Below are 15,325 nucleotides of genomic sequence, written 5' to 3'. Positions count from 1 at the left end.
CTTTGATTATTGTTAGATTGTGAAAACTGGCTGCCACATCCAAGTAAGACTATTGGAGAACACTATCAAACTTAGTATCATAATAAACTGTGCAGCACTAGTTAACAAACAACAAGTCATGTGATCAGGTACCAGTGAAATTGAGATCAGGGGAAGAAATGAATCAAGCGGTAATATCCTGTCATGCATTATGCTTTCAGTATGGTGGAGTATTACATCTCAAAAGCCAGAACAAAAAAAATAAAAAATACCACACTTATAACTCTCTTTGTGATGTCTGCTCTTTACTTTCTGACTTTAATGTGTAAAATCTAGAACATATACTCAGGCTACTACATATTTTCGAATGTCATCTGTCATAGTTATCAAGGAAAATACATGCAAATCCAAGAGAAACAGGCTTCACAGCCAAAGATAAGTCAGGCGTATGTGACTCTACTGTGCTATAATCCTCTGCTCTCTAAAGGGAAGGCTTTTCAAATGACTTTTAACCTTGAAACTCTTTTATTCAATGCCAGAGACTCATTCTAGAGATTCACATTTGACAGATCAATGGACCTCCAGTCAGAATACATCACTTTTATACGAACCATAAAGAATCCCAAACTATTACAACGGGAATTCTCCAGCACCATTTAAAACTCGATGTCAATTCCATATGAATTCATGTATGTGTCCCATGCATTGAAAACAGGTCACTTTGCTGTATGTTTGTGATATTTCTTTACTTTGAAAATATGTTTTAATGCATTTTAACTTTCCTTCTGTAATTTAATGATAAAGCAAGATGGGATGTTTAACAAAAGTAAAGTCAACTCTTTGTATGGTGGAAGCATGAAATGTCGTATATTTGGTATAATATTTTTTTTGTTTTGATGCAGTTTGAATGTTTGTGTGTGTATGTATGTCTCTGTGTGTTCATGTTTTTCTATCCCGGTGGGGACTTTAAACTGAATGCACACAGACTCATGGGGACTCATGTCACCGTGGGGACCTAAATTGAGGTCCCCATAAAGAAACAAGAATACCTTTTTTTTTATGTAAAAATGCAGAAAGTTTTGTGTTATGGGTAGGTTTAGGGGTAGGTTAGTATAAGGTGAAAGAATATACAGTTTGTACAGTATAAAAATCACATTACGTATATAGCTGTGCAACCTCACACTGTAGGCCTATCTGCTTTTTCTCATGATGTCACATTTATTATGTTCACCCTAAATATTAAAGTGGCCACTTTCCCATACAAGCAAACCGCAGCCTTTCTCATCAATTTTTGAATTACACATTTTCACCATTATGAAGTGATCCCAACTCTAGAGTTATTTAAGTTGTCAAATGTGATGTCTCAATAAAAGTTAATATCTTACCAAAATCACTGGCGCAGTAGTGCTCCATTATGGTCTCCGCTTTCAACTCGTTGTCACAGGGTGGACACACTTTTGAAACTACAGGGAAAAGAAAGGGAAAGGTAGTTAAAAATGAGTGTCTCATAAAGAACTATCAAACAGAAAATGTAATAGGTAGTCTAAAAATACTGAATGCTTTAGATGGTAACTTCAAAAATAACTGTTTTTATTCTAGTCAGAAATATAATTTACCTGATGATTAAATGAACCCGACTACATGTATTTTTGTTTGCTATTGTTCTAACAAATCTATCTATCATTGATGAGATAAACTGTTATATGAGTTCAGTAGCAATGATACAGTAAGTTCACAGAAAGATTCAGTGCAACTACCGTCGGCTAATCACAGAAGACTCAAACAAACAAATGAAGGGTGTATGTTTCATATTTACTAAAATGACTGGTCTCCAATAAAAGAAACTCTCATGCGATTGTTTATGCAAACAGCTCTAATAGGGTGTTTGGTTTAGTGCAGTGAGTAGAACTCTGTTTCATTGCAGTGCTGGACTCATGCAGGGGCAGCAGGCCAGTGCTAATGGAGCTTAATCCGCAGAGTTTGAAGCCATGAGAGGGAGAGGTTTGGCAGCTGCTAGTTTTATATCCTCACAGAGGAAGGGAAGTTATAAAACAAGATTAAGACTTTAAGTGGTTCATCCCTGTGAAATCACATCTCTACAGATCTGTATTGTGTACAGTATGTCTTGCATATACCTGGACTATCTGAGGAAAAATATTTTTGGCCTCTCCGAAACAGGATGTGTCTAAATGTCATAGAAACCAGAATAGTTTACACTCATTGCAAACGTACGAAGACAAATGCAGGGGTACGCTTTTAATAGAACACTGTGAAAACATTCTTCTCAGCAGTCTGACAGTGAAAATGTTCACTGGAACATGCAAACAGCTGTACATGACCTTCTTGGCGCTGATAGTTATTTGCTGATCGTATTTTTAACTGTAGAGATACAGATGTTTATTGTGCCACCTACTGGGGTACTGGGTTTCTGTTCAGTGGGCTTGTCTAACACACATACTGTACACATGCTCATATGGGCACATTTTACATTGAAAAAAATCATTATACTAATCTGTATTTTGTCTTGTTTATCAGTGAAACTATATAAACAACCTTTGTTATGATTTATGGTACCTATAAGAAAGGTTCTAGTTTATGTTATGCTGCCACTTTAAGATTGATATGCAAATAGACAGAGTAAAGTTTGTACAGTTCTGTTAAGCACTACCTAGCTTCCATTTATTACAGCCTTAAAACGATATGTATTTACTTACAGCTAATTTGTAAAATATAAGAAGACTTTTGAGAGCATATACACTACATTGCCAAAAGTTTTGGGACACCTGTCTTTACATATACATGACCTTTAATCACCATTCTTAATCTGTAGGGTTTAATATGGAGTTGGCCCACCCTTTGTAGCTATAGCAGCTTCAACTCTTCTGGGAAGGCTTTCCACAAGGTCTAGGGAATTTTAGTTTAGTGTGTTTATGGGAATTTTTTACCCTTCTTCTAGGAGAGCATTTGTGAGGTCAGGCACTGATGTTGGACCAGAAGGCCTGGCTCGCAGTCTCCGCTCTAATTCATCCCAAAGGTGTTCTATCGTGTTGAGGTCAGGACTCTGTGCAGGCCAGTCAAGTTCCTCCTCACCAAACTCGCTCATCCATGTTTTTATGGACCTTGCTTTGTGCACTGGTGCGCAGTCATGGCGGAGTTGGGAGCGTTAAGCATTAAGAGTTCCTTTCACTGGAACTAAGGGGCCAAGCCCAAACCCTGAAAAACAACCCCACACCATTATCCCCCCTCTACCAAACTTTACACTTGGCACAATGCAGTCAGGCAAGTACCGTTCTCCTGGCAACTGCCAAACCCAGACTCATCCACCGGATTGCCAGACAGAGAAACGTGATTTGTCACGCCAGAGAACACGTCTCCACTGCTCAAGAGTCCAGTGGCAGTGTGCTTTACACCACTGCATCCGACGCTTTGCATTGCACTGCATTGCACTTGGTGATGTAAGGCTATGATGCACCAGCTCGGCCAGAAGCTCTCTACGCACTGTTCTTGAGCTAATCTGAAGGCCAAATGAAGTTTGGAGGTCTGGAGATATTGATTGCAGAAAGTTGCCGACTTCAGCACACTGTGCTCCTCAGCATGCGCTGACCCCACTCTCTGATTTTACGTGGCCTACCATTTTTTGGCTGAGTTGCTGTTGTTTCCAATTGCTTCCACTTTGTTATAAAACCACTAACAGTTGACTGTAGAATAGTTGTGAGGAAATTTCACGAATGGACTTATTGCACAGGTGGCAACCTATCATAGTACCACGCTTGAATTCACTGAGCTCCTGATAGCGACCCATTCTTTCACAAATGTTTGTAGAAGCAGTCTGCATATCTGGTGCTTGATTTTATACACTTGTGGCCATGAAAGTGATTGGAACACCTGAATTAAAGGATTTGGAGGGGTGTCCCAATACTTTTGGCAATATAGTGTATCATGAATTAAGTATATCTGTTATGTTCCATTGGCATTCTGTTCTTGTTTTAAGCACAGCCCTCTCTAAATTGACATGACACACACCTAATGGCCAACATTTGTCGTATATTAAGAAAATGTATGTTAATTTTAAACCTAATCAAAAGGAACCTGCGGAGCCTTTACAGTTTGTTCCTCAGATACTCTAAAAACAAACAAAACATCCATTGGGTTTTGATTATCAAATAATAATTAAAAAATAAACAGAGTGGATGGATTTGTATCACAATAGGATGGTTGTGTACACACATTGCAGACACATAATTATGTACAAAAACAATATAAAAGTGAATTTTGCATAATAGGTTCCCTCTAACTTAGTACACTGTGTGACTTTAGCGTTTAAAAATAACATGGTTTTAGTTGTGCTTCGGCTCATGACTGTGTGGATGAATATGGTTATCATACTGCTCACTAAACATTCACTGCTAGGATTAAGAGATATAACCAGGTTAGATTAAAGGATCTCAAGCTGACTAGCTGAAGACGTTGCTGTACCCATTAATAGACATGGTACTTCCTCGAAAAGAAAGTAATTAAAACGCCATCTCCCTTTTCTTTTACGCCATCACTTTCACAACATTTCAAACATTTCAAACTCCTCAATACACGCCATCTCCGAAAAAATCCAAGCCAATGTTGATTCTCGTTTTATTACGAGCTCTGTCACATTCTCTTTTTCTTCCGGCAGACTGTCATCTGTTTGGCTTTTTTTTAAACGGATGATTCCCCGGAGGTTCTGTATTTAGTGTGCTCAACCTTTCTCGCTTGTTGTGACAACTAACATCTGTCACTCCCATACCATACACAAAAAATCTTAGCCCTCAAAAGACCCCGAATTTTGAACAGAAGTATATATATATATATTTTTGTAAATTATTGTTATTATTATTATTGTGAAAATATGGAAAAAAATTATTCATTTGCACAGCTAAAAATACAGAAAGCTCTGTTTGATCCCTGTGGAGACAGAACAAACGTGACCAGATAGGCTAAAACGTAAAGTTCTCCACTGAAATCAACCACACAATAATGTGTGTTGTATCTGATCTCTGAGGTGTCGAATATGATTTTGTCATGTATTCAGCACAGGTCTTCCCTTGAGCTCACAAAACAAAAGCATCTGGTAACAAGAACTTACATGGCTCGTCTCCAGACTCCCCCTTCCAGGTTAAAAACCAAGGGTCAGAGTTTATCACCCCAGCCTCAAGCACAGACATAGCGGTAGATAATGAGGGGAGGGGTCAAAGTTCACCAGGCTTCAGTGCACAGGTCGTGGGGAGTTGAACCCCTCTGTACATTTCAACTGTCGGTTGGTCCCTGAGCAGAAGTTCCCATACATTCAGCGGGTCGAAGACATGACGTGTACGGTGACTTGCACACACTGAGCGTGTTGTGGAAGGGAACTTTTGTTTCGTACTCGCAGGCCGTCGTGAGCTGCATTCTTGAAGCTGAAATGTCTTATTTGCACAGCAGAGCGATTTATTCTGTTTTGCAGGGTGGCTCGCTGGCAGGATGCCTGGTAGAAATGGAGCCAAAGCATGTGTCAGGAGACTGAGCGAGGGTAATTCTGCAAACCGAGTTTCTGCAAGAAGTGCCAATTCAGAGATTGAGTGATATCAGAGCAAAACTGAATTTTTTTTGTAATCTATTCCCTAAATTTCCTGTTGAATACTCTCTTATGTTCGTTGAAACATGTGTAAGGACTCAACATAACTGCTTCTGAAAGAAATCTTTTTAATCAGCAAGAGTGCTTTAGTCCTAAAGCAGTTTCTGCACTGTAAAACCTGTTTTGTCAGGTAACCTAAAAATGTGATTCATGTGGTAACATCGGTTGTTTTTATTCAAGTGTATTGATCAAAAAATGATGACCGAAAAGTTAAATAACCTACTGTACTTAGGTTGATTCAGTTATATTAAATATTATTTTTGGGGGGTAAAAATTGTGTAAAGCCAGTTAAGTGTTATTGGTTGTACACAGTAAAAAAATCATATAATCAATAAGTAATGACTGCATATGTTACATTGCTTTAACTCATCAAAATAAGTCAACTTTTTTCTATAAGTTGTACAAGATTCAATTAAAGTCCGTTTAATGTAATTTAAGTTGAAATGACTTAAACATTCAAGTTGATTGTACTTGAAAATTTAAGGCAGCAACTTTTTTTTACAGTGTAGGGTTAGGTTGTCTGTCTGTCTGTCTCAGTTTTATTAATTAGACAGATTTTTTTATTTATTTTATTTATAGTGGCCACATAAGGAAGTTGTCACAAAGGCTCAAACCAAACATTCAGAGAAGAGTCATTGATTTAATGAATGTATATTTTGAAACTGGAAAGCCTGAACTGAACAAGGGTATTTTTCATAGATTATTGCCCAAAACGATGATTTACACTAACTTTTATATTTTCACACTACACTATGCTGTAACAAAATTGTTTTACTAGATACATTTGATTGAGAAACCTATAATGGATGACTTATTGGCAGGTTTCGTTGTGACTATACACTCCAGAGTGTGACAACATGCCCCACTATGCTGTCACAAAAGGTAAACATATTAACTGAACAGATTTTGGTTACACTTTATTTTAAGGAGTCATTATTACAGTGTAATTGTATATTTAAGTACTGAGTAATATTAATTAACAACATGGACTTACTATAGGGTTAGGGTAGGATTAAGGTTTGGTTGAGGGATAGTTGCATGTAATTATGAAAAATTTATTGTTATTACTATGGTCAGTACATGTAAGAAAATGCCAAATAGTTTTTTTTTTGTTTTGTTTTTTTGTGGCCATGACTTTAAAATATGTACCTATATATCAACTTTTAACCCATTTAAGCCCACCGGCAACTATAGTTGCCGCAGTGTATAGTTGTCATTTTCCTTTTGTAAGTATTTTTCTAGATAGTATCCATCTCAATGACATGCAAGAAAACAACCAAATAAAGGATTTAAGGATTAACTTCCTTCCTGTCACATGAGACTGCCAACTTCCTACACTATGTTCCACCACTTTAAGACTTTTGTTGTTGTTTTAAGATATTTGTTGTTTGTTGTATTTTCATATTCAACAGATTATAAGATAGATGCAGCTTTTTGGAGTTTGCATTGAATGTTCTTCGACTTTTATACACAATAAATTTGTTTGTGTAAAGATTGATCTGTTGAAAGCAGTTATTTTGAGTTAGATGCCAAATGTTCTCATCCTAGTCCAATTTGACATAGAAGGGGTGCATACGACATATTTGCCCACCGGCAACTATAGTTGCCGCACATTCAAATACGATTTTCAAGAAAAAAAACTAAAACCTGGGGAAAATAAATGCAGAACATGTTCACATAGGACACTATTAACATGAATATATGCATGAAACCATTCAGAAAAATTTGGGCACAAATGGGTTAAAAATATATCCCTGTTGAAAAAGTGTTACGGGAATTTAGACAACTAGCCCTGGTCTTCCGTTATTCTTTTAAAGTACTTGAACAAAATGTCATATTTAGATGTCATATTTAGAAAAACAAGAAAACTGTAAGTGATGAAATCTGTCAGTAAGACCTTCTCACAGTTTGTCACCGTGGATATAAGAGTGGGTTTTTAAGTCCTCACAGTTTCCTCATGAGAGCCTACAGGTATTTCCGTGTCCGAGTGATTTCTGCATCGCTGACTTTCTGTATCACAGTTTATGAGGAAAATGTTCTGTTTAAACTATGCACAGGTCATAATTTTATGGCTCATTTGGACCCTTGAAGTTATGAGCAGCAACACTTTGGACATAAAACATTAATCCGGATGAAAAACTGCTGTGATTTATGTCTGTTTAAACGTGCAGTGAGCGGAGACAGAGACAGGTTTACATGTCTCCCAGAGCCGCCCCTCAGGCAACAGCACCTCTGCATTCAACAGAAGCCTGCAAACAATGGAATACACATTCACTCTAATCTGTTTTATCTTGTACATTTCTATGTTTAGCCTAATTCATTGTCTCCGTTCAGTTCTTTAAATAAAACGTGACCCTAAAATCTAGAGCAGGAAAACTAATGATTTTCAAACAGGTTTCACAGACACTCCCCCCTTTTGCCATTGGTCAGCCAACTAATAGCCCCGCCCAAACTGCTGAACCAATGCAGTTGGGTGAACATGATTTCACCAAGTAGAAAATGTTCCTGGATCAACATCCCATCAACCAATCAGATTAGAGGGATAGGTATACAGTTAATGTTTATGCTTACAACAAGGTTTAGGGGCTTCTACGCCATACATATTCACCTATCATTTCCCTCTGATTTTAGGGATAAATTATGGATAGGGTTAGGTTTAGGGGTAAGGATAGGGTTTGGACTATGTTTTTGGATCGACAAAAGATGTCTTACATGGCAAAATCACAATGGCCATGTAATTGTCTCTGCATATTAAACTGGGATGTGAAAAAATATTTTTACATTTAAAGTGAAGTGCTTCAGGTTTAAATTCAGCTGAACGTTATAATCACAGATTTTAGGCAGTAAATATGTCATAAAACAGGCTGTATGCTGGATTTTTCTGAGGAGCCAATAAAAATGGTTCTTGTTTTGGCTATTTGTCTATTTTGGCTATAAGAACAAGTCTTCTATTTGTAGAATGAACAATGTTGTTTAAAGAAGCTTTTTGTTGCACTGTCCAATGTGATTTACTGGAATGTATCTCCAGAAACAGCCCGTGAAACATGTCTGTGGTTCTGGCTGCGAACGGGCCCCATCCCAGGATTTCACCTCAAACCACAGGGGAAAAAACAGCTCTTCATGTCACTGGTCCGCCGCTCGCGTGTGCCCGGAGCTGACGGCTGCAGGCCGGAGCGACTGGCCGTGTCAAACGAAGGTTTGTGCTGTCATGTTATCTCTAGAGTCCTGTTTCACGTCGATGTGCACGCACACCAAAACACACATCGCTGTAAACGCTTGGCCGTGAGCTACTTTCCCATCCAGCTGCGATGCAGAAAGCATTTTAGTTAGTTCTGCTAGTTTTCATACTCTCAGTATCATGTAATTTCAGAACAGCTATGGTTGTAATTGATATTGTCTCGAAGGTCCCACTCTTTCTCTGCTTGCTCTTGAGTTTGCTGCAATTTTAAGGAGCTTATTTTTCTAACAGAAGCCAAGCTACTTAACTCTGAAGTATGAAAACAGTATTGTAGAGTCACATTTTTTCAAAAGCCTCCTTTTTTCTTCTTTGAGAACATTGTAATCCATCAAATCTTAGCAGTGAAAAGAGAAACTTTAGAAAGTTTACTCGACTAATATATATATATATATATATATATATATATATATATATATATATATATGCAAATTATGTGCAAATTATGACTACAGATTATCTAATCTTCCCACTATTAGAAAATGTAATTTTTAGAATAAATTAAAAAAAATATGTAAAAAAAACAGTTTCAATCAGTTTCACATTTCAGGATGTTCCAAAAAAGTAAACACATTTTCTATGTATTCTTTTTTTTAATGAAAATTATCATTAGGTACCATTTGGTAATAGTCCTACTGTTAGTTTTATATGTATATATAATTTTGAACACAGCATACAGTATGATGCATTCATATATTTCTCATTGTTTTGTATTGGGACGTGCAATTTAATATTTGTGTCATTCATTTTTGCACCACATATTTTTCCTTTTTTCTTTTGATAATCTATTGTCCTGATTATACACCATACATCATGGTTTAACACCATCCTCAAACAGAGCATTAACTTCCATTTCGCTTTTCTTGTCCTTCCTCTTTCTATTACAATAGTCCTTCTCGTTTCAGTTAGACAAAGTAATGTACAACTTTTCAGACTAATTAGTGATCCAAAGGGTTTGGCTGCCTGGCTAATTGGAAACCTAAATGCACGATTAAACAAAGAGAGAGAGGCAGGGCGCAGCAGGAACGCTCCTCTCCACATTCCACATGAGATGTTTGCTTTAGATAGTGAAAGGTTTTTGTCCTTCCAAGAGCTTTTCTTAATTTTACTTTCTCTAGAGCTCTAGGCTATACAAAGCAAGAGAAAATCCACTAATGGGCCTTATTGTATAGATCTATGGAGACTTGGTGATTATAATTTTTGTACTTTTTAAACAAAAGTGGTGGTTTTAAAATCAAGTACTGGTGCTTATTTTAGGTCATAAACATATTTAAGAAACAATACTTAAATATATATATATATATTTACAATATTTTTATTATTAAAAAAAACCCCTTAAAAACTGATATTTCTGTTTTTTTTAAATATTTTTTTTTTCATGCATCTCACATGAATTTATGTATTTTATTTTTATGTATTTTTTTATCAGTGTAATGCTGTTAAATTTAACTTTTAGTTGTTGTTTTTTCCCCCTGCTTGTTTTTGCCAAATTTTGGTTTACGGGTGCAGGATTGTCACATCTGCGTTGCATTTATTTCCTTGGTTAAATTAAATTTTGATTTTCATTGAAGGAATCAATAAAAGTCATCTAAAACCACAGTGTTCTTGCAGGTCCTACCTGGAGTCTGAGTGGCGTGACTCGCTGAGAACTGCATGGGAATGCACAGATCGTTGTCAATGGGGAACTTCTCGCAATGTAGCATCTCTGGCCAGGGAAAGCCGTAGGTCTCCATGACCGGGGCGCAGCTGTCCCGCACCGCCTCACACAGAGACCGGCAGGGGTAGATGGGCCGGTCCAGGCACACTGGAGCAAAAAGTGAGCAGAGGAACACCTGCGTGTCAGCGTGGCATCGCTTTGCCAGCAGTGGCACCCAGCTGCCCGCCTGCTGCTTGACCTCAGGCATGGTCTCGTGGTCCAGTAGGTTTGGCAGGCGCATCTTTTTGTAGCCCACGTTGTAGCAGAGCCGCAGGTCGGCTGGGATATCCACACACTGTGGCTGCTTGGCATAGAAGCGGCCGTTGTGGAAATTGTCCGATTGCCAGCTGTAGTAGTCGTACTCCTCTGCCGAAGCAGCTGAGGTGAGCAGAACCAACGCCAGGGTCACAGCCTGGGTCAGAGACACCTGCCTCTTCTGCTCTGCCATCCTCCTGAAGTTCTGGTGTGATTCAGAAGGGGAATGGGGGGGAAGTGGTTCAAAAAGAAGAATTGTAATCCTTTTTGTTGTGTTTGAGTAGAAAAAAAGACTGGGTTTGTTCTGGGTTTCCCCTCCTTGTTTCTGGCTGTCCTGCAGTTTAATAGAAACTCCTGGTAGCAGGCAATAGTGGCAGATCTCAGAGCCGAGCTCTTTTCTAGCTTCCCTCAAATGCACCTAGAGTATAAAAAGACAGTGGACTCAGGGCCCTATGAGCTGACAACCCCTGAGTAAGCTTGCCCACCCACCTCCCACTGGTTTCCCCTGTCCACCACAAGCCCCGCCCCCTCCCAGCTACAGCCAACTGCTGCGCAGTGGGCGGCACCCCAGCAGCCCACCCCCCTCGCAGACACTTCTACAGGCAGACCACGCGCTGTCCTGCAGCACAATGCATGTGTGGAGTGTGCTTGGCTCATTCAATTTCTCTTTAGCTCTGAGGACACACATATTCTCAGCCCTGGCCTTTCACGTTCTACTTTATTAGAAAATAATCAGAAGGCAGGAAAAAAGATTCACCTACAGGTGGTCAGGGCATTTGGGATGTGCTGTTTGAGATATGCTAATTCTGCCGGCGGATGTGAATAGAAACCCGCTTTCTCTCTGTCTCCTTGTATCATTTGCTGTCACACCATGGGGCCCAAAATTCAACCAACCCATAACAGCCACCCAGCAGCAGGGGGCCGTACTGCCATATTACAGCCGCCCAAATTGAGAAGCCTTACTGACAGATCTTTATCTATTAGCACTTATCAAGTTTTATACATATAAGTGAGGTGCATTTTGTTTTGCTTTTCTTTTTGTATGTCAAATATATATATATATATACCGGTATTCTGAATGGGCTGAAGCTGGGATTTAGTGAGTTTGAAGTGAAAGTATTTTATGAACCAATACTATATGGGGAGAGCATTCACTCAGTATCGTTATCTATATGTACTTTCAGGCCAAGAAAATACATTTCATATATATATATATATTTATATAGGAAATTTAGTATTTAGCATATATTTAAAATATATTTTGACCAGAATTCATTACTTCAATTCATGTATTTATTCAACGTATCATGAAAAATGTTGTTTTTTCAAAAACCTCCCAAGTTAGTGTAGAAAAAGCCAGGTTTTGATGAGTTATCTTTAGACATTAGTGCAGTGGAGAGAAACAGGAAACAGTCCAAGAATAGTCCATCAGAGGGGCGGCATTCAAATGACATAGCAAACGGTGGTTACAGTAAATCTAAAAAGCTAACAGAATGCGGTTAGTAGGCTCTTTGAATGTTTACTCCTTCGAGTTTTACAAGCTGGCAGAGGATGTCACACCATTGCATAAATGCTGCAAAAAGTACAGAAATCCTTATTTTTGTACAATTTCTGTTGAAATTTTATCGCACAGGCCTCCGTTGTTGGTTCTTTACAAAGTTCATAAAATTTTTCAGCCACGACTGATCTCTTTGGGACTGAACAATAATCTCTCTCTCTCTCTAGAAATTGAAACTCATTCATTCCTGTTTTGTGTTGCCCAGATTGTGTCAAAGACTGAAAGAGGCACAATTTTACGCTCTTTACAAATCAATAATCACCGCAGCGGATATAAATGAGATTATAGTGATGATGAGGAATGTTATTGGGGCAAATATTCTGATGAGATTTTGTGTCCATGAGGCATTTCAGAGAATCAGCCCCAATAGATCCCAAAAAAGTTGACATGGAAAGTACTCTGTGCTTTGATATATATACTTCATCAAGGCATAGTGGCAGGGTTTTTTTGCTTTTAATGTTTGGAATTTTAATTATGTATTTACTTATTTACATACATACATTTGATGGTTTTTCTTAGGTATAGGCCTACATATGCAATGCATTTTTCATTAGTTTAATTAATTCGTAGCACTTTGATCAATTTGCATTTATTTTCTTTCTCCCTTTTTGGGGTCAAATAGTATTTTAACAGTCAATGAAAGTTTTATGGCCTTGATTTGATTCCAATATAATACTAAATGTGACCCGGGTTGATGAGTGAGAATTCCCTCGTCTAGCGATCCCAATGCTCCAAAAAGCAATGAAACATCTAAAACTATCTTTATTTGTACGTTTTCTGAGAGGAGTACCTTTCCCTTGTCCATGAAAAACATCTGATGTGCAACAAACTTTAACTCGATTTTTCTCAAATCTGACTTATAGACTCTATAAGACTCTATCGACATCAAACATCAAACAGCTCAGTCATTTTTTGTCCGATTCAAACAAATCTAACAAAATTTTGAAGTTTTATAACAATAATAAAATGTGCTCATTGCGACTCATTTTGCCAGCACAGGTCACAAATAATTATAGGGGCGATTGAATATAGCTCCTTACTATCAGATGTAGGTATGATGGAAACTGCTGTGTGAGCAGATTCTCATTAGATTGACATGCTTTTCATTGTAGTTCAGTAAAAGACAAACTCCTTCAGCAGACTTCATCAGCATGCAGGGCTGTGTTAATTGGCTATTCAACTCTACACTTCAACTTTCTCCAGCTTTGTGATTGGCTCAGCATTTAGAGATTAAGTTCAAGCACTGCTGGAAGTGCACCTTCAGCCAAATGCTTAAAGAAAGGATTTGAAGTGACTATTAAAAGGGTTTCAGGGTGCTGGAGAGGTGGCCCACTGCCCAGATATGCTCAGTAAATTCCGGATAAGCCGGGCAAGGAAACCCTGAAGAATAGAGAGAACGCGTTGGTCAAATGAGGGCACGGGATGTTTATTTCTTTATAGTAAATGTTATTTTAAAAGAATATGTACATGTTAACACAATGAACAATAGGAACATGTTCAAACAGGGCCAAATTTATTTAGGATATAATATCCACGGAATTATAATGTCACTTGGTTTTGATGGGCACACAGTCCTGGCAGAATGACTGTGATAGTAGAATGTTACTTCAAATCTGCCTTGTCAATAAAAGCATTAACGTATGGAGCACTTCAGATGCCAGCTCTAACAAGAGACTTAATCGATTGGTTTATCTTCACATTCTTTGCAAACTGATGTAACAAATGTATATATATTTCAAGAGGGAAATGTTACAAAGGATGCAATGTGTTTGATATATTTCAAAGAATTGTAAACATTTTCAGACGTAGATAATAACCATAAAATGTTTATACATCTGAAAACTATTGGAGGTTCTTGATTGAACAGATTTTGGGGTCCACGTTGAAAATCTGGGATTCTAAATCTAATTTAAGCGTGGAAATAAACATTTTTGTTTTGTGCTTGTGACAAATCTAAAACAAAGGAACACTGTGCCTTAAAATGAGAGAAAAAAATGTATTTAAAAGATGTTGGGTTTTCTTCTCTTTGACTTCCTGTAGGCCTGTCAGTTGTACAATTTTCGCTTAGAACTGAATCACAAAATGCATGTCCACTGACACTGTATTTCAAGGGAAGTTTGTTATAAAATCGCATAGTCGCTGAAATGTGATGAAATACAGGGGTACATTTCTTACCGCAGATTTGACTCGGGATAGACCCAAAATAAGTACTTTAGCTGGCAAATGAGTTCCACAAAAACCACTTGGACAAACCGGACTGTGAAACAATTTATTTATTATCCCTGGAAATGCAAGATCACATTTTCACTGTATTAGGTTCACTGCCTGGCACGGCTGAAGGGACGCCACACTTGCAAGGCAGCCTTGGAGTCAGGCATGCTTGCGGGAAACGCACTTCAGTTTGGATTGCGCTTCCCCCAATCACAGACAGGTCTTTAAGAGACCCTTGAAAAGATTGTGGTCATGGAGCAGAATTCAAAGGGACAGATCAGAGAATAAAAGGCCCTCAAAGCCAGGTTCTACAGAGGATGGAGGGGTCCGGGAGTCCTGGGGGTCTGCACATGCAGGCAATGATGTGAAACTTCCACTGACATGCCCGAGCTGCCACACGATGAACAAAACATTAAAAGAGATGAAAATTAAGTATAGAATCCCGTGTGTTTAAGTTTTATATGTAAAAGGAATCAATAATAATAATAAAACAAACCTCAGTGGACTTGCACAAGGAGGTTTTCTGGAGTATCTCCTGGATAGAATAAAATATGCCACAATTCAGCTTGGCATCTGTTTTACTTTGTCAGCACTTATAGTGGAAGAACTGGAGTACCATACTAAATCACACTACTGCCAGCTTTTTTCTGTGCACATTTAGCATTTATGTAATGTTCTCATAATTAAATGGGGTTTCCAAATGACATGCCATAAGCTGAAGATATTTAGGAAATACACACACAG

General features: G+C 38.1%; 1 protein-coding gene across 1 annotated transcript in view; it reads right to left on the bottom strand.

Moving 5' to 3' along the window:
- The window catches only part of sfrp5 (secreted frizzled-related protein 5), a 30,851-nt gene extending 19,545 nt beyond the window's left edge, over positions 1–11,306 (bottom strand). The window contains exons 1-2 of the mRNA XM_079843014.1: positions 10,480–11,306; positions 1,365–1,442 (exon numbers count right to left, since the gene is read on the bottom strand). Coding sequence (XP_079699140.1) covers positions 1,365–1,442; positions 10,480–11,005 — 604 coding nt within the window. The 5' untranslated portion in view covers positions 11,006–11,306. The remainder of the gene's footprint in view (positions 1–1,364; positions 1,443–10,479) is intronic.
- Positions 11,307–15,325: the final 4,019 nt, after the last annotated feature.

The sequence above is a fragment of the Gobio gobio genome (assembly GCF_949357685.1).
Source record: "Gobio gobio genome assembly, chromosome: 18".
Taxonomy (NCBI): Eukaryota; Metazoa; Chordata; class Actinopteri; order Cypriniformes; family Gobionidae; genus Gobio; species Gobio gobio.
Note: the sequence above shows the minus strand (reverse complement) of the source record. Positions and strands in the feature narration are given on the sequence as shown.